The sequence below is a fragment of the Zootoca vivipara genome, chromosome 1 (genome assembly GCF_965207765.1).
Source record: "Zootoca vivipara chromosome 1, rZooViv2.hap1.1, whole genome shotgun sequence".
Lineage (NCBI taxonomy): Eukaryota > Metazoa > Chordata > Lepidosauria > Squamata > Lacertidae > Zootoca > Zootoca vivipara.
In genome coordinates, this window is record NC_142582.1 from 85198776 (window position 1) to 85222878 (window position 24103).

At 45.8% G+C, this 24103-nt stretch overlaps 1 protein-coding gene across 1 annotated transcript in view; it reads left to right on the forward strand.

Annotated features, from left to right (window-relative positions):
* Window positions 1–2528: 2528 nt before the first annotated feature.
* The window catches only part of DGKZ (diacylglycerol kinase zeta), a 145437-nt gene continuing 123862 nt past the window's right edge, over window positions 2529–24103 (forward strand). The window contains exon 1 of the mRNA XM_035115432.3: window positions 2529–3414. Within this exon, the coding sequence (XP_034971323.3) occupies window positions 3146–3414 (269 nt within the window). The 5' untranslated portion in view covers window positions 2529–3145. The remainder of the gene's footprint in view (window positions 3415–24103) is intronic.

A 24103-nucleotide genomic window follows, 5' to 3' on the forward strand; every position in this document is an offset into this window, starting at 1 on the left:
TCCTCCTCGCAGATATGCACGCATGCCCTGCTGAAATCCGCTTTTGTGCAGGAGGATAACTGTGTCTCAGAAAAAGAAAGATGGCAGCACTGAACCTGGTTGGGCTTTATGAGATAGCTGAGAGACAGCAGGAGAGGAACTCACTCTGACGCCTCTTCCTTTCCATTCCTGAAAGGCTGCCTGCTCTCAGGAGAGCCAGTGTGGTGTAGTGGTTAAGAGTGGTGGACTTGTAATCTGGTGAACCGGGTTCGTGTCCCGGCTCCTCCACATGCAGCTGCTGGGTGACCTTGGGCTAGTCACACTTCTCTGAAGTCTCTCAGCCTCACTTACCTCACAGAGTGTTTGTTGTGGGGGAGGAAGGGAAAGGAGAATGTTAGCCGCTTTGAGACTCCTTCGGGTAGTGATAAAGCGGGATATCAAATCCAAACTCCTCCTCCTCCTCCTCCTCCTCCTCCTCCTCCTCCTCCTCCTCCTCCTCCTCCTCCTCTTCTAGGCAACAGATGAGAGGTGATGGTCAGCAACAAGGCCAAGATTCTGGTTAACAGGAAGGATTGGTGGCCAAGCAGATTCACACCCTTTGGTGCTAAGAAACTGTGTATAAATGGCACTACAGATCTCTGGAGAGGACAGTCAGATGCCTCATCCCCTGAATTACAAATGCAGACCAGGCACAATCCTGCTGTGGTTTCACGTACATACATACAAGTGGGGGGTGGTAGAGGGGGAGAGAGAGGAAGGGAATATTTCTGAATGTTGCCTGATCTTTGTGCATCAGGATCAAATTGGTTCTTTAGAGAATAAATATCTGCATGTGCTGTACATCTCTATTGGCTGGGTACTTCATGTAATAGAGCCAGTTTCTACTGGTATAATTTAGTCCAGTCCTCAGAGCATCCCTGCCCATTCACCAAGTCGTGCTTGGTTTCTGGTGCAGTGCTGTCTTAGCCTCAGCCTCTAGAAGCCAGGTGCATACTTTCCAGTGCGACCAAGAGACATGGGAGCAGGGTAGAGATGTAGAGGCTACGGAGCAAAGATTTACTGATGCAATATTCCATGACTCCTTTAATGCAAGACCTAGGAGCTTCTATAGACTCCTCTTCTTTTTTTTTAAGCAATGGAAGTATTCCACTTGCCCCAACCGTTCCCTGCAAGCACAGGAGGATGTGTTAGGCAACTTCGTTAGTGGATAGCTAAGCTGCTGGGAGAAAAATACCTGTTTCGTTTTGGGGGGTGGGGTGGGATAAAAAATGGAAACTGTGCCCTCCTGTGTTAGAGAGGGGAAGTGCACTGGGTTCCAAATAAGGAGTAGGGGGTGGGTAGGAAACAAATAAGAATTGGGGTATATTGGTGAGAAGGGAAAGTGTTCAATTTTTAATTGTTGACATGCTTTTGTTTCTTGTAAAGGACGGCGTGAGTATTCGCATTTTAGAGTATAAAAGCACTCATCCTGGAAAGAACTAAAGAGATAAAAGCGAAAGCAAAAACAAACCTTTAAAGAATGCCCACATTATGTGCATGCATGCGTTGTGTCTTTTATTATGACTCATGTCCTGGGCACTGTCCAGTAGGTACCTCTGACAGTTGCCCAACTAGTTGATGCATAGCAGTCTCAAGAGCAAGGGGGGTGCCAGCTCTGGAGAAAATCTCATTTAACCAGCAATAATAAATTGGGAGAGTCATGGGAAAATGAGATTTACCTGCAGTTTATTCCCTTCTACTAAAGGCAAGCATGCAGCCATTTCTCCAGAGGAAGAAGCCAAAGCCTTACACCCCCTAAGAGTCCTTTTTCTTATTTTCTTATTTTGATAGCACTATATATAGTACAGCAAGCTATAAAAGTTTCGTTCCCATCTGTTTCCTACAAGCACCCATTCTTCCTCCCACCTCATGATAAGGATAAGTAAGCAGTATTTTTTTTAAAAAAATTATTTCACGGTGTTTCCTTGCAAGGCAGGTCATTATTATTTCCATTTTACAGATAAAGAACTGAGGCGTGACTTGCCTAAGACAAAAAAAAGTGAATTAAAACATCTGTTCACTCTTTTTGCTCAGCACCTGGTGCCCTCCAGATGTTTTGGACTACAGCTAGATGGGACTAGTCCGAAACAGCTGGAGAGCACCAGTTGCCAAAGAAACAGCTATGCCCCGCCCACTATTTTAAACAAACAAACAAACACGCTATTATTGGATGGACCCTATTCTTTATCCATCAGAAATCACTCTAGCAGACCACTCACCCACTTTTCTTCTTCGTGTGTGGTCTTGCTCACACCCTTCGGATTTTCCATGTGTGCACGGAGGTCAGACTAGATGATCCCTGGGGAACCCCTCTCTTTAAGATCGAATCCTTTCTCAAACAAATCTCAGGGCATCGAGGATCGGGTCACAGTTCCAGGGCTCAGTTCTGCCTGGATTATAAAGGGTTAAGTGCCCGCTTCCGAGTGTCTCTTAGGTGACACTGCTCTCCGGTGTAGCGTTAGCACAGCCCCCTTCCCTCCCTCTCCCCCCTCCGTCTCTCCCTTTGCTTTGTCTTCTGCGGCAGCAGGGTCCGCGGAGTCTCTCCTTTCCCGCGGGTGATTTCTTATCACTGCTGTCCTGGCTGTTCTGGAGGAAGTCGCCGAGGTGGAGAGCATCGGATCCCAAGTCATGAAGAAACCCTGACTGGTCCTTTTCTTCCTCCAGCAAGAACACAAAAAGGATAAGGCTTCCCCATCTCCTTTGGCAGAAATTGATCCTTCACGAGTTGGCTGCCTCCTTTTCTCTGTTGGCCGTCATATTAACTTCTTATTCCCATTTTTAAAAATCTTCCTGCCTCTCTGGAAAGGCAGCTGGGTTTGGGGGGCTAATTCCTCAGTCTTGTCTAAGTTTATGGGATTCCCCCCTCCCTCCCCGGAATTCCTCGTGCTTTTGTTTTCCTGAATGAATGAGGCCGATGAGTGATAATTCCAAGGGAACAATAGCCACCCATTGAAGAATCTGTCAAATCTTCTCAGCCAAGCAAGCTGCCTTCCCTGTTCTCTCTCCTTCCTTCCGAAGAAATCCAAGCCCACCGCCAAGAACAGCAGGGTGGGCGCCGAGTATTGTGATCCTCTGGGTAGCAAGTGCCCAGGAAGCAAGTGCCTGAGTCCGTCTTACTTGGGAAAGAATGGCTGAAGCTTCTCCCAGGACCTGGAGAGGATGCGATTCTGCTGGAGAAGAGGAAGCAGCCAGAGGAGCTAAAGCAAGCTGGCAAGGCTCTGCAAGAGAAGAGTGGAGGGTTCTAGGAGCCGGGAAGTCACTGCCCCCCAGCCTGCAGCTGGGCCACAACTTGAACCCGCAGCCGGAAGAGGAGAGAGCCGAAGCAGGCCCGTCCCTAAGGGCGCAGATGGAGGATCAGTTTCTGCACTTGACCATCAGAAAACAGGTGTCCTACAGGTAAGGGCTTCCTCCAGTCAAGTCACCAAGGGGGCTGGTTCTAGGAAAAGCAAGACATTTCAGGTTGTTGCCTCCAGTGAGTCTTCAGGTGGTTTTCTGCTCACTCTGAACGTTTTGTGAACTACCAGAAAGCGGGTCTGGGGGAGACACAGGGAAGAGCAACATCCAAGTCCTGTGCATGTTTGCTTGCAAATAAATTCCGCTGAGTTTATGGGGACTCAGTCTCAAGTAAGTGTGCCTAGGGTTGCAGCCTTAGTCTTTTTCAGTCAGCAACCAAAAGTCTACGTGTGTGTGTGTGTGTGTGTGTGTGTGTGTGTGTGTGTGTCAAGTACAGGAATAGCCAATGTGGCACCCCCTCCAGTTGTAGTTGGCCTGCAACTTCCATCATCCCTGATTGTTGGCCCTGCTGAATGAGGTCGATGAGAGCTGGAGTCCAATAACCACTTAGCTCCCCCTTTATCATTATAGATGGTCGTAACAGATTTAATATAACTAGGGAATTGATCGGCTAAATCAATGTAATTTTACCCTCACATACAATCTCTTTCCCTTCCCCCTGAAAAACACTTTAAGCATCTGTGGATGGCAGAGAAATGTAAATAAGGAAGTGAGGCAGAAAAACTTCCGAAGTGTATGACTGGGAAACCTGGAGGCGGGGGTGATCGAGAAAATAAATTTAAATCAGATACAGTCATTTGTGTTTCCTGTATTTGTCTCTGCCTTTGAAAGCACACCACCCCAAGCCATTCTTTTTGGCCCCGTTATAGTGAGGCTATCGACTTGGGTCTGAGACAGTAGCCAACTTGCTTACGGTAGCTGAGATCCCAGTCCATATACTCATGTCTGTGATGTCTCTATTCTTCTTGGTCCAGGGCATGGCTCCTGTTATGAACCTACAGACTTCATTCTAGCTGATGCCAAGACTTGGTGACTGCATTAGCTGAAGGGATCAGAAGGACACATGTACCTATAGAGGAGTAAAATGGGGTGGTGGGACGAGAAAGTCGAAGGGCAGCTGCTACTACATGGGCCTGTGAGTAATGGAGATACGAGGGAGTAAATAATTCGTGCCCTGTAACCTAAGCTATTGTTTTTGTAATTTGCACAGTTGTAAATCGGGTTTCTGTAGGTGACAATCTGAAAGCTTTTGAGCTTCTTGGAGCTGTTCTCTATTAAAGCTAAAAATAACTCCAAGTATATTACTTTGCAATGCCACTTTAGTTACCAGCTTTATAATAACCCCTTAACACTTTAAGTTGGTAGCATTAAACAAACAAAACTGGGTGTCACATAATATAAGAAGCCATGGTTCGCTATGACTGAAAGTTCAGAGCTAAATTTAAAGCTTCCCAGGTTGCTTGAAGAAGAGCTTTGTGATACTAAAAAGCTTGCCCATTCTTCCCCACAGAAGCTGCCATCGCCTTACCAGCCTTGCATGCTGATTCTCCCTGACCATCCCCATACAAACACTTCAGCAGTCAATAACTGATGGCATTTTGAAGTGATTTACTGTACACTCATGGAGCAACTTTCTGTCCTGAACCGCTTATGAAGGAAAATACTTTATATAGAAAACATCCTTGCTTCATGGATACTAGTGTTTCTGCTGCAAACAGATAAAATGGGGGTGACATACCCCCACCTTCAAACACCATTGCTTGCATCTGAGAAGGCTGATCTAATTATCTGATGAATTTGTATGTTGCAGCGATTCAAATGCTAGATTTAGATGTGGAAAGTGCCCAGGCTTACATCCCCATTCAAGTATCATTCTCATTCAAGCTCACTGAAAGGACAAGTCACTTTCTCAACCTAACCTACCTCGCAGGGTTGTTGTGAAGCCAAAGCACTGCTCTGAGCTCATTGGAGGGAGGGAGGGAGGCTGTAACTAACTAATAATAGACCTGTGCTTAGGGTCTCCTAGAATGACTTAGGTGGCCAACTTTGTGCATAGCAGATCTGGGGTCCATGGGGCTATAATTCAGGAAAATGAATGGTGCTACTATAGCACATCTGATCCCCACAGTATATATGGACAAAATGCTTCATCCAAGGACCAGGAAAGGCATATCTCTGGCTTCTCACAGGAAGAAGATTGTTGCCCAAGGAGAAATGTTTCCCTGGACACTTAATGGTTATATGCCTGAACATCAAACGGAGGTTGTGGAAAGTTGCTGTTCAAATGCCCCGGCCCAAGACATTTACTGGTAGTCATTATTAGTAGGTGTGCAGCATGATCTGTGAGCTATGCTCTAGATTACTTTGCAGCAGCCTTTACCAACCCGGTGCCTCCATATTTTGGATGACAATTCTCATCAGCCCCAGCTAGCATGGGCTAGGGGGAGTTGTCACCCAAAATATCTGGAGGGCACCAAAGGACCTTGAGAGTCATCTGGTCCCACTCCCTGCAACGCAGGAATCTCAGCTCAAGCATCCAGGGCAGGTGGAAACATGGGCGTAGCCGGGGGGAGGCAGTGGGGCAGCTGTCCCCCAATCATATTAATCAATAAAAATACTTAAGTAACTGAGGTTCTGCCCCCCCCAAAAAACATAAATCCTGGCTACGCCCATGGGTGGAAACCTCCGAAGGAGAGTCCACCACCTCCCATTGTGCTGTCGAACAGCTCTTACTGCCAGAAGCGAAGGACTGCTTCCAGGTTACACACTGCTTATTAATGCCACCATTAAGTGCCTTATTGTATGTTGCAGCTGGACACAGCTGGGCACCTTAAAGCCAGAGGGATGACTTGCCCTAACATGGTGCCCCCTAACATGGTGCATACAATGGTCTACTTTCTGAACCTTTAAAGCATTCTGGCCTGGATGCCGCCATGAGTGAGGGATTATCAAGGCTGGGAAAGGGAGGTGAACAGGATTTGCCTTCCAAGCTATGCTTCTCCAGGTGTGCAGGGTATGTTTTATGAATGTATTAGCTCGCCGCAATTATCCCAGATTCCCTGTGGGAGGAATGGAACATATTACAAACTAATATGAACTATTTGGATTTGCTGGGAAGCTGCTTCATCATCGTCCTATCTGGCCAGGGGTTCTGAAAACTCCATCTTTGAGTTCTGATTTTCTTCTGATTGGGACCTGTAGCAAACTTTGCATGCCTCTTCTGATGACCCAAAAAACACACCCTTCGCACCTATATTTTCCACCTGTGACACTTGCAGATTCTAGTTATAATTAATTCTGTGATAGTTGTTGAAAGTGACTCATGGAGTTGTCAGTCAGGACAAAATGTTCAAAACGCCGCTTTTTAAGCAGTCAAGGATGCATACAGACACCTTTTAGGCACAGAAAACTTGTTCTGTTTGGTGTGTGTGTGTGTGTGTGTGTGTGTGTGTGTGTGTGTCTGTGTGCCGCAGCCTGTTAAATGCCTTAAGAAGAAAATATATCAGTCAGTGTGAGAATATCCTTTATTAACCAACTTAACAACAACAACAACAACTCCGGGCAGCTTTCAACAAATTAAAACACAGTATGACATCAAACATTTCAAACTTCCCTGTACAGGGCTGCCTTCAGATGTCTTCTAAAAGTCAGATAGTTGTTTATTTCCTAGACATCTGATGGGAGGGCGTTCCACAGGGCAGCTATATTATTCGTGCCTGTAGCCTTTCTGACCAGAATGGAAGGGAGATCAGCGTTTTATATCACTGTCCAACCTGGAATCTGAAGAAAGAAAGGCAGAGACAGGATGATGAGCCTGGCAATGTCTCTAAACCAGAACTGGTCTCGTGCAGAAAGCCAGGCCTAGCCACAGACACACACTGTTGCATTGCAATATGCAGGACGAGTCTTGACTCTTGGGTTGTAATCTAGTCTCTGTAAGCGGCTGTGTAGTGTAGCAGACTAGGCAACTGAGATTGTTAGTAAGAATCAGGACAGAGAACAATCCTAGTGAGATGGAATTTAATATTCAGGTTCTGCATGCAGCAACCATCCGGCTCTCAGTACTTCTCTGTCCTCCTTAGTCTTCTCTCCTGGGATAGTTCCAACCTGTGATTAACGCAGGGCATTCCGAAATGCTGGAGCTGCTGTAAATATTACAGGTGGGGGAATTTGGATATAGGAAGGGAGTGCCAAGACTGAAAAGTTCCAGGTGATATTATCACATTTGTATGTCAGTCTGTGCTCACAGGTTAGCACATGCAAATGCAGACAAATTCAAGCTATTTGCAAAGAGGAAAATTGAGATGCTCCTGTTGCCTAACACTGCAGGTCCTCTAAAAGAACACCAGACAGATGGCAGTCTTAACCACCAGGTCCAAAGAGAACCCAGGCAGGAAGAAATCCATAGGCACATCAAAGGAGTTGGATGTGCAGGCATAACCCAGTACGTACAGCACGCTGTGAGCTGTTCTAACCACCTCCCATTCCTCCACAGCATTTGTCAAAAAATGGAGGACTGTAGGATCAGGGTCAGCTCTATAATCTTCCAACTAGAATGCAGGAATCCCAACACGCAGTCTCCCATCCAATAGGAAACCATGCCGGACCCTGCTTAGCTTTGCAAATGTGCTAGCAGTTTTATTGCTGCACCACTGTTTAAAGAACGCTTTAAATGTATGGTGTGCACACAACCTACTTATACTAGTTTGCGGGTGGCGCTGTGGTCTAAACCACTGAGCTTCTTGGACTTGCCGATTGCAAGGTTGGCAGTTTGAATACGTGCGACAGAGAGAGCTCCCTTTGCTCTGTCCCAGCTCCTGCCAACCTGGCAGTTCGAAAGCACACCAGTGCAAGTAGATAAATAGGTACTGCTGCGACAGGAAGATAAACAGCATTTCCGTGCACTCTGGTTTCCATTACGGTGTCCAGTTGTGCCAGAAGTGGCTTAGCCATGCTGGCCACATGACCTGGGAAGCTGTCTGTGGACAAATGCCAGCTCCCTCAGCCTGAAAGCAAGATGAGCGCTGCAACCCCATAGTCGCCTTTGACTGGACTTAACCGTCCAGGGGTCCTTTACCTTTTACCTTTACTTTACTGTTTTGCAGTGTGGGGGGGTTGGCATGAGGATTAGCAAAAGGCTCCCTGGAAAGAGGATGGCTGATTGGGATACAACTGCTGCGAAGGCAAAATTTCCTCAGCTTGTCTGAGACCCCACATTTCACGTCATGTTAACTGCCTATGGGCACTTCCTTCCAGTCCTCTGCCTGCTCTGCTCCCCCAGCCGGAAGAAGGGTGGAGGGTGGCAGCACCAGCCTTTTGCGTAAAGCCTCTGGAAGAAGGAGGAGGAAAAAAGCACCCTTGATATTTTTAAGGACTTGGAAATAAATGTTTCTTCCAGAAATAGAGAGAATGTGGTGTGTGTGTAGGTGTCTCTGGTGGGGGGAGCGTGGGCTGCCGGAGCAGGTTATATATAGCACTTCCCGAGCCAAGCCTCTTAGCAGCAATGGATTTGCAAGGCTCGCTGGCTCCAGCCTTTGCGGAAGCGGCTACAATAAGAACCTAAGTAGGTTTCATGTTTATATACCTGATTTTAGCACTGATTCACTGGGGGGGATTTGGGGAAGTCATTCAGAGAAGCAAGTGAGACAAAAGCCTCTCGGCCCACTAATTGGCCACTAGTTTCACTAATTGCCATATTGCACATTACAAAACTAGGTAGGCTGCTGCGTGGGTAGCATAACCATGGAAGGATTTCATAATCTGTGAGGGAGACAAGCGGTGCTTCGATTACACTGGGGCATGCCCCCCTCCTTAGCTTTTACGACAGCCCCCTTAGCTACTGTTTTTAGAAATGTACAGGGGCACAATTTGTCTGTAATTGTCTAGCAGGTGTTAGGAAGAGAGGGTTTGTAAATTTCATTAAGGCCCCCTACTTTTCCTCACATTATTCAAACGACTTCTGAGACCCTCGGTGTCAGCAAGCGAGTGGCAATTGCCCCCAAAATTGTACAGCATGTAAAAATTAAATGTGTATATGCCTCTTACGGATTGTGAGGTACGGCATAATATAGGTTACACACTGTGTGCTTGGATGAAGCAGCCGATTATGGCTAAAATTCATGTGCCCGTATTTTCTTGCCACAAGGGTGCTTTTTTCATTCCTCTGCCCCACAGCTGACAAAAGGCTGAACATGTTTTCAAGCTCACACAAGTGAGGCAGCCTGGCTCGCTGAATTCATATTGTGTGGGCTGAACCATTCAGAGGCTCTGAATGTTTGTGAACGTTCATCACCAGTTGACTGAAAAATATCACCTTGCAGTGGGAGGGCGGGGGCGGGGGCGGGAATCTAAATGATACTCAAAGCATAACTGTGGGCTTGGGATATCCGCCAGTGCTCAAAAAGGACTCTGTGGAAGTCAACTTTTAAAACATGGATTTGTGACTATTAATCTCCCAGCATCCCTCACTGTGACCTGAGCCATTACAATCCTCACCGTTCTCAGGTATTGCAAGCACAAGGGAAAGCACTTCCTGAAGCCAGTAGCAAAGTCTATGGCTAGTTTGGCTGGTGCAAAGAATCCTGGTGCCAATAGATCAGATTTCTCAAAGGGTGGAGTCAGCACTTCACCTTTAGTAGAAGAGGCCCTATGGCTCTTATCCGCCAAGACTGCCAGAAGTGCTTATTAGAGTGGAGTAAAATGGTAGGGAACAATATACCCTCCAACATTTCTCTGATGAAAATAGGGACATCCTATTCAACAACAACAACAATTTTCTTTATACCATGCCCATCTGACTGGGTTTCCCCAGCCACTCTGGGCAGCTTCCAATATATATCAAAACACAATAAAACATTTAACATTAAAAATCTTCCCTATACAGGGATGCCTTCAGATGTATAATTGCATATTATCAGCGGATAATAAACTCCCAAAATCCGCTGTTGGGAAATGTCTTTATTGGGACCCACCAAAATGTCACAAAAAGTGTGACGAGGGTTCTCTATATGCCCTTTTGGGCACTTTCCCCTGATGTGATCCTTCACATGGAGCTAAGCATCACTTTTCTCATCTATCCCTTACTCTTCCTGCATGGTGGCCTCCTTACCTCTACACCTTATGTTGCAAACAGATGGGTTTGTTTACCTAGTAAGCACTAGCACTAGAGGTCAGCAGTTGCAGGAACACAAGCCTACTTGTTATCCTTATCTCTCAGGCTTATCAACTATTCCTGTGGTAGGTGCAGGGACACCAGGAAGGCTATTTCACTTTTTCAGCCCTATTTCAGCACTTGGCTGTGACACAGAAGAGGGCAAATACCTGTCCCCAGCTGCCCCAGAGAGCAGTGTTAGATTTAACAGAGTTAAGGGTAGATTTCAGAGGAACATTAGGAAGAAACTTCTTGATGGCCAGAGCAGTTTGACATGGAGGGCACTTGCCAGCGGTGGGCACTCTCCCTTGCTCAAGGTCTTTCAGGCAGAAGTTAGGCCCTCATCTGATAGAGGATATTCTGAATTGCGAAGTTTGGAATAAAGGTCTTACAAGGCTGGGCCAACACTCCTATTGATTCTGCATCCAGTGTGGTTTCCACTGTTGGTTTGGGAAGCAGTATACACATGATGCTGGGACGCGGGTGGCGCTGTGGGTTAAACCACAGAGCCTAGGGCTTGCAGATCAGAAGGTCGCCGGTTCGAATCCCCATGACGGGGTGAGCTCCCGTTGCTCGGTCCCAGCTCCTGCCAACCTAGCAGTTCGAAAGCACGTCAAAGTACAAGTAGATAAACAGCGGGAAGGTAAACGGCATTTCCGTGTGCTGCTCTGGTTCACCAGAAGCAGCTTTGTCATGCTGGCCACATGACCTGGAAGATGTACGCTGGCTCCCTCGGCCAATAGAGCGAGATAAGTGCCGCAACTCCAGAGTTGGTCATGACTGGACCTAATGGTCAGGGGTCCCTTTACACATGATGCTAGCCACAAGCCACTTCTATCCTGTCATTTGTTAAGAAGTGCTGCATTTTGATGCCTTTCCCCCCAGGCTTGCTTCAATCCAAACTGAGAAAAAGAATGAGCGAACTGTGTTTCAAGCTGGTAATGTGTACACAGCCCAACTATATGATTCTATGAACCAGAGAGACTCATTCTCTGAATTCTAGAAGATTCACCCATTTCCCCAAACAGCCATCTCTTTCAACAGATCCCACACTATGGTTGCTCCCGTGATGTAACCATCACTGCAGCTCTTCTGCTCCCCAAAACTCCCAGAACAGAAGACAGGATATTTGTTCAGTGTTGTCACTTACTCTGCCTGTTTCTCTGGAGCTGGCAGCCATCATCATCATCATCATCATCATCATTAGATTTGGTGGTGTACTTTCTGTTTTATTGTTTATGACTACTTTTGTTATGTTTTGAATTATGTGATTTTTCATGTTGAAAGCCACCTTGAGCATGGTTTTAACTATGGGAAAGAGGCATGCAAATAAAAAGATGTATGTATATGTATGTGTATATATATATATATATATATATATATATATATATATATATGTATTCTAATATATTTTATTTATACCCCCACCTCTTTTCCTGATGGGAATTTCCAAGGTGGCTTGGAAATTACCCCAAATGGAAATCATTCTTGTAGGATCTAATTCTACTTCCAGGCTTATGGGAATGTTTAGGATTCACTGGTTATTTTGACCCTGTGCTCTCCAGAGTTTACTGCTTCACTGTAGCAGCTGTTTACTGTGCATAACTATTACAGTGTGGAACTTACAATCATAGATTTGTAGAGCTCGAAGGTACCCTGAGGGTCATCTAGTCCAACCCTCTCCAGTGTGAGCTTAAATATGTTTACATGGAAACTTGCTGAGTTCAGAGGTGCTTACATCTTGATAAGGCTTACATCTCCTTTTTTTGGAGGTCTTTAAGCAGAGGCTTGACAGCCATATGTCAAGAATGCTTTGATGGTGTTTCCTGCTTGGCAGGGGGTTGGACTGGATGGCCCTTGTGGTCTCTTCCAACTCTATGATTCTATGAAGGACTGTAGCTTTCGTTACACAATAGCAGGGAAACAAATGAGACACTTCTTAAGGGGCATAATGGGATGTTCTGGGAAGAGATGAGGTTATGTAGATTTAGAAAAATAGAAAAATAATAATAATGAGGTTTGTAACCTGTCACTTATAACTCACGTCTTAGAAATCTGCTTTAGACTGCCTGAGCACAAAATGTAATTTTCCATGAGGACCTCTTAACTACACAAAGTCATGACAATTTGGTTCCCGGTCAATTGGAGTTTCCTTTTCGTCTTCACGTGCTTGACAAGTTATCACAGCAGGGAGGGTGACAGTGTTGCAATACCAGTGGTGGGATTGTAGTCTGTGCTGATGTAAACACATCACCTATGCCTTTGCAATGAGAACCACAGACTCAGCTGTTTCATGCAGTGATGTAGCACTTTTTAAGCTCAGACCATGAGTTTACAAATTCTGAAGTTCTGAGGGGGAGCACAGAGATAAAGAAGATCACAAGAAAGATCACAAGACAGCCCAGAGAACGTTTCTAAATATTGGTGGAGGAGTATGAGGAAGAAAAACCTAGTACAATGAGCTTGCTATCTATCATACAGACCCAATGAAATACTTGCAAAGCCCTAGCTCTTTCACTACCTCTTGTAGCCCAAGGAGCAGGGCTGTATATAGTCTATGATTCTGCTATTCCACAGGTAGAACAAGCACAGACATTGTCATGGAGTGCCAAATTCAGTAACCTAAGGGTGCTTCCAGATGAAAGGTTCCTGGCATAAGAGACTCTTAGCTTTCAAGCTTTTATGCACCTTCAGAAATAGTTTTTAAAGTGAGTGGTCAAAGCCTGAAGACATTTCAGTAAACTGAGGCTATGTACACAATTGCAGATTAAAATTCAGCAAGGTCTTTCCTCTTTTGCATGTTGTGTACATCAGAGAGGGGGTAGAGGTGCCTTCACCAATGTGCATTATGTTGGTGCAAGAGAAATCTATATCTGTCTGTCTGTCTGTCTGTCTGTCTGTCTGTCTGTCTGTCTGTCTGTTAATGAATTCCTTCATACCAGGATCGAGGTTGGGGGAAAACACTCTTTGCTGAGAGAACCCCAGCAGAGATTTAAAATAACAAAATATGTGGCAAAGTAAAGCATGAAAATATAGGCTGTTTAGACCTTTAAAATATGCCCGTGTGAGTTCCAAAACTCCCCTCTTTCCCCAGAACAGGAAAAGGCCACACATTTCACAAGTTGAACAATACAGTGTGCAAAATAATAGGTGGGTCTGCAGAAGTCAGCTTTATTTTGTGCAGTACTAGGATTACCTTGGCATTGTTGTTTTCAGAACAAAGTACAAAGCTCAAAAGCTTGCAACCTTCCAACTGTATCACATTGAAAGATAATTATCTCTACAGGGTTTGATGTGCTCAGTGGTACAGTTAGCTAATTTCAGACTCTGGACTTAATGGTCTTATCCCACCCACTTTCCCTTAGGTGCCAGTATTACTTCATCTCAAAATCTGATAAACCAGCCCTGCTGATCAGCCCTCTTAGGCATTCTGCTGAATGGAGCCCTAGACATCTGCCCCAAAGTCCTGCCCTGCTGGAACCAACTAGGACGTACTCCCCGCTCCATTTCAAATCTTATCCACAAAAGCCTCATCATTTCCTTCAGCCTGATCAATATCCCAGTAGCCATGGCCTGTGCCAAGCACTCCCATCGTAAACAGGTGCAATCCTGCTAAACAAAGGCACTTTGTGCAGCCAGGATGCGGGGCTCCTACTGCGAGCTGTCCCTGTTGCTGCATAGCATGAAGTCTCAGTGGCCTTGCTGTGTGCCACTTTGACAACGGTGAAGCCTGGAACACTGCTGTCATTGTGTTTGTGGGCTGGGAAATGAGATGCAGGAGTTACATCCTCAGCTCCCAGGTGGGAAGACATGTGCAGATGGGATGGATGCTTTATGGGAAGGGAGTTTGATGAACTCATAAAGCCTTCCCTTTGAATCCTTTTTAAATCATGTTAATCAGGCTTCATAGAATAGCATAACCAAATCCCCATTTGCTCCCACCAATCTGTGTCTGCAGCTCTTTGACGTGAGCCTGTGTTTCAGCATCTCTTAAAGAAAAAAGAAGAAAAAGTGTTCACAGGACAGTGCTTCATGAATACAACTGCTGTGTTGCCCTTCAACTTGGACAACGCTGCTTTTTCCAAGACCCGGTGCCAACTGACAACCCCCAAAGAGTGAGATTTGCCCATTCTGGCACAGGTGGGAAATCAATGGGGACCGAAGGGAGCAAGTTCACACTCTTGCATTACTCGCTGGGCACTGCTGCAGATTTATTATTATTATTATTATTATTATTATTATTATTATTATTATTATTATTCACAGACCTGGTGCTGCCTGAAAGATTCGTAGCAGCTGATGTGTAATGATTGGACTCAGCTCTTTGTGCATCTAGTTTGCAAGAGTTCCAGCAGGGCACGAGGCAAGGGAATTGTTGACTTAGGCAAAATATATACATACAGTATATATCGCATGCTCAAAGAAATAGGAAATGAACAGGTTCTGGGATTCTTGGTGAGACCTGGTGGGCAGGCATAGGCAAACTCGGCTCTCCAGCTGTTTTGGGACTACAACTCCCATCACCCCTAGCAAACAGGACCAGTGGTCAGGGATGATGGGAATTGTAGTCCCAAAATATACGGAGAGCCAAATTTGCCTATGCCTGGGTGAGGCCTGGGAAAGCACCCTCTGAAACGTACAGAGTCTTCTGACTTTGTGTCTCACTAGCACTCATTGCAGCTCACTCTTCTCTTGCTTTTTCCTCTTAAAATAAGGCCAGGCCTTGCTGTACATGATTGACTCCCCCAGTGCAAGAGGCTGCTATATCTTCCAGCTTGAGCCTGGCTTTGTCAGGATCTTTTCTGAGCCCACTTGTTTCTTCAGATAGTTTAGGTAGCTGAACAATTTGGAGGTAGCCGCCCCCATGTTTTTCCTCTTCCCCTGGCAGATGGCTTCACTTGCTAATGCTTCCTCCTTCCTTTGGCTGGAAACTTTCCCAACGGGATTATTGGGCAGCCTGCAGGAACCAACACATGGTGCACATCTCTGTTGTGCTCTCTTCCTGCCAATCCCACCTCTTCATTCAGTCGGTTGGCCTTTGCTTGGGAGTCTGTTCTTCTCTGCCAGGCTGCATATGGTTCTGTCCTCCCCTCTCAGCTGGTGGGCACTGCTTCCTGCGCTTAGCATTTTCAGATGCATAACAGAGGGCAGGAACAATCTGTCTGGCTTTAGCTTAACCACTGGCTGATGCTCGATTTGTTGTTGATTGAGAAGGACTAGCACCAAAAATCTACAGGTTGCCCTATAAGGTGGGCGGGATGGTGGGAACCTTTCTGAAATGTGTGCTTGTTGGCTGTCTTATCTGGGCCAACTGAACTGATCTCTGTTGCTTGTCATAATATTATCCGGCTTTGTGTGCAAGAAAGTGTAACAAGCCAACTGCTGCCCAGAATTTCCCAGGTTCTTTGCAAATTGCACAGGCTTGACAGTACAAGTATACATTTTGGATCGGCAGTACGGTACATTCTGTGGCCAGAAAAGAATGGATGGACTAGAATGGGAGGACTGTCCTTCTCAGGAAGAATCTCTGTCCATGATGAACACACCAAGAGATCCGGGAACTGGAGAATTCTTAACAGGATTTCTCATGCCTTCCAGCAGATTCTAGCAGGGACCTTGGCTTTTGTCACAGAGCAAATTCAGCAGCTTAGGGTCTACAAAAGTTTAGCAGTGATTATGGTGGGACATGAAATTTATGTGTTCATTTGTTTTTTAGCGCATACCTGGCCTTCGAAAGACAACAAAAGCAGCTTATGGAGAAACAGCAGCAAAATAACAGTTAAAAGATTCAAAAGCAGGCATTGTGAGAAATTCTCAGTGTGTCAGATGGGTTTGTAGATGACAGAAACATGCTATTCTGATAACCAGAGCAGCTTGGGTTCAATCATGCGCTTCCCGGGTTTACCGCCCACCATTCACAATCTCTACATGGCCTCAATCAATGTTCTGACAAGTCATGCATCCCCCACAACTCACCTTTCCATTATGGAACCTTGCACCATCTTCTGGCAGAAACCTGCACCTGCAGTTCCAAATGTTTTCATTGCCACTGAATGATACTGAGAAAACGCATGGGAGGAGGCTTAAACATTCTAAAGTGATACATACATTCTAAAGTAGTACATACGTTCTAATCTGTTAGAAACTCTTGTGTTATGATATATGCAATGCATAATAATGGAATTTAAAACCTACAAATCTTAAGTCAGTAAGAATGTACACTCAGAATCTGTTATATCATTATAAAGCGTGGTTTAAAATGCTACAAAGGCAGGTGCATAAGGCAGGATTTTCTACATTCCATGTTCACTGCTGCAGGACACAGTTAAACACATTAAGTGCCCCTGGAAAAGACACCTTCCCCCTACCACTGTGCAGCAAAGACTGAGCAGTTATGCTCCCACATGGGATGGCTCAGTTGGTAGAGCATGAGATTCTTAATCTCAGGGTCATGGGTTCAAGTCCCATGTTGGGCAAAATATCCCTGAATTGCAGGGGGTTGGACCAGATGACCCTTGGGGTCCCTTATAACTCTACAATTCTATGGTTTCTGTGAGTCGTGTCGATTGTTTGGAACTGGCACAGGCTGAATGCCATTCTCCTGTTTATTGGTGAAGGGTGGTGTGCTCAAGATGTAGCATGCACGGTCTCTTAAATGTGCAGATGTGTAGCAAGAAATTTCCCAAGTATCCTTACAGCTCCTTAAATTAGATTAGATTAGATTTCTTTATTGTCATTGTGTAATTACAATGGAATTGGATGCTATCCCATAAAAACAAAAACAAGAAACAAAAAACCCCACACATTTTCAGCCACACATTCACTGTAAAGGAGCATGAGGTGAGACAGGTATGGAGGATGGTGAATCCAAGGAAGGCTGCTGGACCTGATGGTATCACAGGAAGGGTGTTGGGGGGCTGTGCAGATCAATTGGCGAAGGTCTTTACTAAGATCTTCAACAAGTCACATTTAACATGCTGATAGAACATTGGGAGCACAGTCTTAAGTTTAAAACTGATACCACCTGGCAGCCCGAGGGCCAACAAGTGTACTCTACAGAGCAGAAAGTCTCAAACTGTGTCAGAGGCGATTTTAGGGTAGCATGACTGGTACAGTTGCTCTGATGCAGGGGGCATCAAAACAATGCTGCAGAATAAAGCGTGAGAGGTGGGGGGACGGGGACACACTGAATTTTAGAGCTTAAAGTCTGCCTCTGATTGTGTTCTGTGGACAACTTGTGGCTCATGAGCTCCATTCAGGAAAAGTTGTGGAACAGTCAAGAACAGCTGCACTTTTTACAGTATTCCCCCCCCCCCCCGGTGACAGTGATCACAGTGCGTTGCTCAACAAAACAGGAGGATCCATCTCTTTCCAAAGGCAAGACTGTAGTTATTAAAACGTAAATTATGTATGTGCTTTGTAGAACAACAGAAGTTTATTAAGTAGTCCACTGAGACCCACAGCAATTTTCAAATGGTCCTCAGGGGAGAATATTTGAGAATTGTTGCTGTACATCAATGGGAAACACCCTTCTTAGTGCGACTGTTTCTGTAGATACTGTTGGAGCCAGTCTCCTGTTGGTGCTGCTTCTGCCGCTGCCACTGTAAGCTATGGCTCTTTCAACATCACAGCCTAGTGCACTCCTTAAAATGCTTCACATTAAGCATTTAAATTAGCTCACAGCACCATTATTTAAAGCACCCCAAAGCACAATGTAAATACTGCCTTGGGATTTCTGCATGCTCCGGGTTCAAAATATCTCTAAAAGAAATCCGTTACAACCATTCCACTGATTTTGTTAAAGCTGGATCACACCTATTAGGTATTGTGGCATTCATCTGAACATAAATGCTGTTCGTAGTCAAGGTATCCCACATTCATTCCTGAGTAAATTCCCACAGATCTCATGAATTTTTTACCCACTCTTCAAATGCAAGATTTTATCAGATGATATTAAATCCCATACATGTTTGTGGTGTGTGTGTGTGTGTGTGTGTGTGTGTGTGCTATAGTTGCATTAGCATGGACCCAGCACCAACAGCATGATATCCTGGTCTCTTGGAAAGGGATGGGGTGCAATTAAGAACATAATAAAATAAAGCAAGCCTTGCTGGATTAGACAAAAGTCCATCTTGTCTAGTATCCTATTTCCATCCGTAACCAGCCAAATACCTTCAGGAAGCCCACAAACAAAGCATTAGCAGAGCCCTCCTGTCATTTGTTCTGGCATTTGGCATTCTAAGGTATGTTGCCTCTCAAGCTGGAGGCTCCACTCAGCTATCATGCAAATAGACATTGGTTGACCTGTCCTCCATGAATTTGCCTGTCCTCCATGAATTTGCCTAATGCCCTTTTAGAACTATCCATGTCCAATGGAAGTGAATTTCATAAGTTAATTATGTGCTGTCTGGGGAAAAAACTTCTTTGTTTGTCTTGAATATACTGCCAGCCACTTTCACTGAGTTCCCTTGAACACCAGTGTAGTGACATTGTCTTGATTGATGAAATAAGCACACCCTTGTTCAACCACCACCACCACCACCACCAGAATCTGGAGAGAAATGTAGCCCAGTGCTGGAAACGGGAACACACAGTTCATTTTATGTCATCTATCTATCTATCATCTATCTATCTATCTATCTATCTATCTATCTATCTATCTATCTATCATCTATCATCTATCTAAAATGCTCTCAAACCGAGAGAATGTTGCAACAGATGAGAAAGCAAATTTGCTGATGTTTATCACTCAGTTCGTTACATAATAAGTTTTCGTGCACTGTACATAGTGTAGAGAAACACTTAGCCTCTAAATTGTCTTCTTTTAAAGTACATCTCCTTTCCTGACATTCATGCAGCCACATTCCACACAGCACCTGCAATGGCAGTGGTTACACTAGCTGTGTAGAAAACAAGACTTCCCTAGCAGTTACTTAGGTCAAGTATGCACAACAGCTGTTTCCCAGAAAACAAAGGGGTTTAAACCCAACAGGTGAATCTTTACTAAAAAATGTGCAGTGGAAATATATACAGTTTAAAGTAAGCCCCATCATATTCAATAGGGCTTCCTCTCAGGTATCTGCAGTCTTAATCTGATTCCTTGTTACAGGTAGGTAGCCGTGTTGGTCTGAGTCGAAACAAAATAAAAAAATTCCTTCAGTAGCACCTTAAAGACCAACTAAGTTTTTATTTTGGTATGCATGCACACAAAAGCTCATACCAAAATTAAAACTTAGTTGGTCTTTAAGGTGCTACTGAATGAATTTTTTAAAATCTGATTCCTTGTTTCTTTCCCCCAAAGGCATGTACTTCTGTAATGGAGAGTGTGGACCAGGAATTTCTAAAATAATTGCAATCATTCTTACCATACTACAGTCACTAGGATTGCTCAGACAATTCCATGGCTGTAAAAGTGCTATAAAACTAATATATTCATTCTGTAGATAAGCGTGGATTTACTTGGAAATAAGTCCCACTGAATCCACTAATAGTTGCTGCTGCTCCCAATGAAGTCTGCATCAGATCACTGTCCTACAACGTCTTTCAATGTGCTGCTTGAGTTGCTCTGAAATCTACGGCCTGAGATATAAATGAAATAAATTGCTGATATCATTAATGACATAGGTGTGGACATCTTATTGTGATATTCCTTAGTGCATATAATAGGATGCATGTAATATGCAGCTTTGTTTATTAACCATTATTGTAATAAAGATAGGCATGCTCAAGCTGTACAGTATTTCGTCCTTTCCCTTTAACAATGTTCCCTGTAGGGTTGGAAAACCAGAAAAGGGTTATTATTTTTCTGTCATTGATCCTTTCATACCTTAAAAAGAATTAACTTTTAAAAAATAAAATGGTAACATATATAAGGTCATGATGACAATTATTTGTAAGAAAATTCATTAGCATTCTGTTCGCAGTTTTAAAATGGGAGGGTCCTTTGTGTATCAGTGTTTTGTGGTCTGAATGTAAAAATAAAGGTCTTTCTGTTCCCCATTGGTGCTGGAAAGCCATCAGGACGGTAGAATCATACTGTTTCTCACTCATCAGATGATATAATATGGGTCATTCTTACTGTTGTGTATTGAGTCAAAGGATTTTATATCTGTATTATTATTGTCTGTATTTGCATTAGGATAAAGTAACTGCCTTTTGGTTCCAGAGGGTACAGCTACTATTGGTTCATTTAAGCTGCTGTATTTGGATCCTCTGTCTTATTGGTTCCCTCCAAAAGGCAGCACTGTGATTGCCTGATATTGTTCCCTCCAAAATGTATCCCTTCCTAGCCAGTCCCCTGTCCCTATAAATGTAGCCTTCCTGCCCTCACAGTCAGTCTTGTTCACTTTAATAAAGAGCTGTTACTAGAGAACTGTCTCCAGCATGTTTTGTCAAGAGAGCTGAAATCACAAACCCCACGTCACAACAACTGGCGACGAGGATGGGATCCGGAATGCTGAGGAGCGGTTAAACACAACCCTGCCTCAGAGTCCGGATTGCAGCTGAGAACAAGACTCACTGGCCAGCTGAGAAGACGACCCTGCCCGCTAGGACAATGGAGAGTCCAAGGGTATTGGAGCCCTTCCAGCCATCAGAGCCCCACACCTGGGAAGACTACGTCGAACGCTTCGAGTTCTTTGCAGTGGCTCAAGGGATCACCGATGCCAGCAAAAGAAGGGCCACATTCCTGAGCTACTGTGGGCCCGAGACCTTCAAGCTGGCCAAGGCATTACTTGCTCCAGCGAAGCTGAGTGAGACATCTCTCAAAGATATTCTTGCCTGCCTAACAAGCCACTTGGCGCCTACTGAGACCAAGATGGCCCGGCGGATGGAGTTCCATAAGAGGCAGCAGCATGCTGGGGAGTCTGTATCCGCATTTCTGGCTGAACTCCGGAAGCTCGCTCAGCACTGCGGCTTCCAAAATCTGGAAGAGACTCTCCTGGATCGGTTTATTGGTGGTCTGAGCAGCAAGAAAGCCAGAAGACGCATCGTGGCTAAAGAAGAGGTTACCCTTGCTTCAGCCTTGAAGGAGGCCACCGCCACGGAGAATTATGAAAGAGAGGAGCTTGATGCCAGTCGCAAGGCCACTAAGCCACAGATAGAAGTTGCGCATGCCATGGATGAGCTAGAGGCTACTCCGAGCCAGAGCCCAGTCCGTGGGGTTGAGTTGGTGCGTCAGGCCTGCACAGTGCACAAAGATCGCCGAGGCAGTTGCCCAGGTTGTGGCGGAAACCATGAGCGGAAGAGTTGTCGTTTCAGGGATGCTATGTGCCGGACGTGCGGAAAGACGGGTCACATCGCCAGGGTCTGTAGATCGGCGGCGTCGGGAGCGACAGGAGCACCTAGACTGGAGCATCGCAGACCACCCACAGCACCTCGTTTTCTAAAGGACTGCCACTACGTAACGGAGATCAACGGGAGGGCCGTGCAGTTTCCAGCGCAAGGCAAGGCACACGTCAAGGTGAAGATTGAGGGTCAGCAGTGCGACATGGAGGTGGACTCCGGATCTGCATTCACCATCGTGTCGGACCAGACTGCGAAGACATTCTTCCCCAGGGGTAAGTTGCCCCCTCTGGAGCCCTTCCCGGCAACCTTGCAGTCGTACTCAGCAGGCCGCATCCATGTTATGGGAATGTGTGCCGTGAGAGTACAGTTCCGGGACAAACAGGCTGTACTCAAACTGGTGATTGCGAAGGGCAGTCGCCCCAGTCTCCTGGGCACTGACTGGTTCCCCGCCCTGGGACTGAGTATCTCAGGGCTTAATTCAATCCAAACCTGCCCTGAGATGAGCGAGGCATTATGCAAGGAATTTGCTGGTCTCTTTAATGGAAAACTGGGTTGTTATAAAGGGCCCCCAGTTGACTTTGAGTTGGACCCCGGGGTGGCCCCAATCCGACTCAAACCAAGGCGAGTGCCATTTGCACTGCAACCCAAGATCGAGGCAGAGCTGGATAAATTGGTCAAGCAGGGAGTTCTCTCACCCGTGGACTCTGCTAAGTGGGAGACTCCAATCGTCACGCCCCTTAAAGCAAATGGGGAAGTCAGGATATGTGCAGATTACAAATGTACTATCAATAAGGCACTCAGGGGAAACTCATACCCCATTCCAGTCGTATCACATCTGTTGGCTAAACTGGCTGGGGGCAAGGTGTTCGCCAAAATTGACCTGGCACAAGCTTACCAACAGCTGCCAGTAACCCCACAATCAGCGGAAGCACAGACTATTGTCACACATAAAGGGGCGTTCAGAGTTAACAGATTACAGTTCGGAGTTTGTGTGGCCCCAGGGATTTTTCAAGGGCTCATGGAACGCCTGTTAAGGGGTCTGCCGGGGGTCTTGCCATTTTTTGATGACGTTTTGATTGCTGGAAAAGACCCACAGGAACTGGTTGCGCGTGTCCGTGCAGTGTTGCTCAAGTTCAAGGAGGTGGGGTTGCAACTGAAAAAAGAAAAATGCAGTTTTGGGGTGCCAACTGTGGATTTCTTGGGGTTTAAAATTGATGCATCAGGCATCCACCCCACAGATGCTAAGATTAAGGCCATCATCGAGGCACCACGACCACAGAACAAGACGGAGTTGCAGTCATTCCTGGGACTTATCAACTTTTATCATTCATTCTTACCCCAGAAAGCTTCGGTAGCTGAACCATTACATAGACTTTTGCATAAAAAGACTGTGTGGCGATGGGGGCGGGAGCAGCAGAAGGCTTTTGACTCCTTGCGAGAAATGCTGAGTAGCAGGAGCGTCCTTGCTCATTATGATGAGTCGAAGCCGCTGGTCCTGGCATGTGATGCCTCTCAATACGGCCTGGGGGCTGTGCTGAGTCATAGGGAACCGGATGGGTCGGAAAAGCCCATCTCTTTCTATTCCCGTACGTTGTCACCCACGGAGCGCAACTATGCTCAAATTGATAAAGAGGCACTAGCAATTGTGTCAGGAATCAAAAAGTTCTATGATTATTTGTACGGTCGCCATTTCTCCATTGAAACGGACCACAAACCACTGTTAGGGTTGTTCAACCCAAACAAACAAACGCCACAAATTCTCTCCCCCAGAATGTTGCGTTGGTCAATATTCCTGAATGGGTTCCAGTACACCTTGACCCATGTGCCGGGGAAACAGTTGTGCCACGCTGATGCGCTGAGTCGATTGCCCCTTCCTGGCGGGAGCAATGAGGATCCTGCTCCGGCGGAGCACATTATGATGCTAGAAACACTTCCGGGGGCTCCTGTAACAGCTACTGATATAGCTGAGAAAACGAGGAAAGATGCTGTTCTCTCCCGTGTGCTCACTTGGGTGGGGAGGGGGTGGCCAGGTGGTCCGCATGAAGAAAAATTCAGGCCTTATGCGACAAGGCAGCACGAATTGTCCATGCATAAGGGTTGTCTCCTATGGGGAGATAGGGTGATCATCCCAGCACCACTGAGAAACAGGGTTCTTGAGACGCTTCACATGGGACACCCAGGAATGGTCAGGATGAAGTCGCTAGCCCGGTGTTATGTGTGGTGGCCTGGAATGGACCAGAACATAGAACAATGGGTACGAACATGCAAGGCATGCCAAGAGGTGCGGCCAGAAGTGGCCAGAGCACCAGTCCACTGGTGGGAGCAGTCCAGGGCTCCCTGGAGCCGGCTGCACAT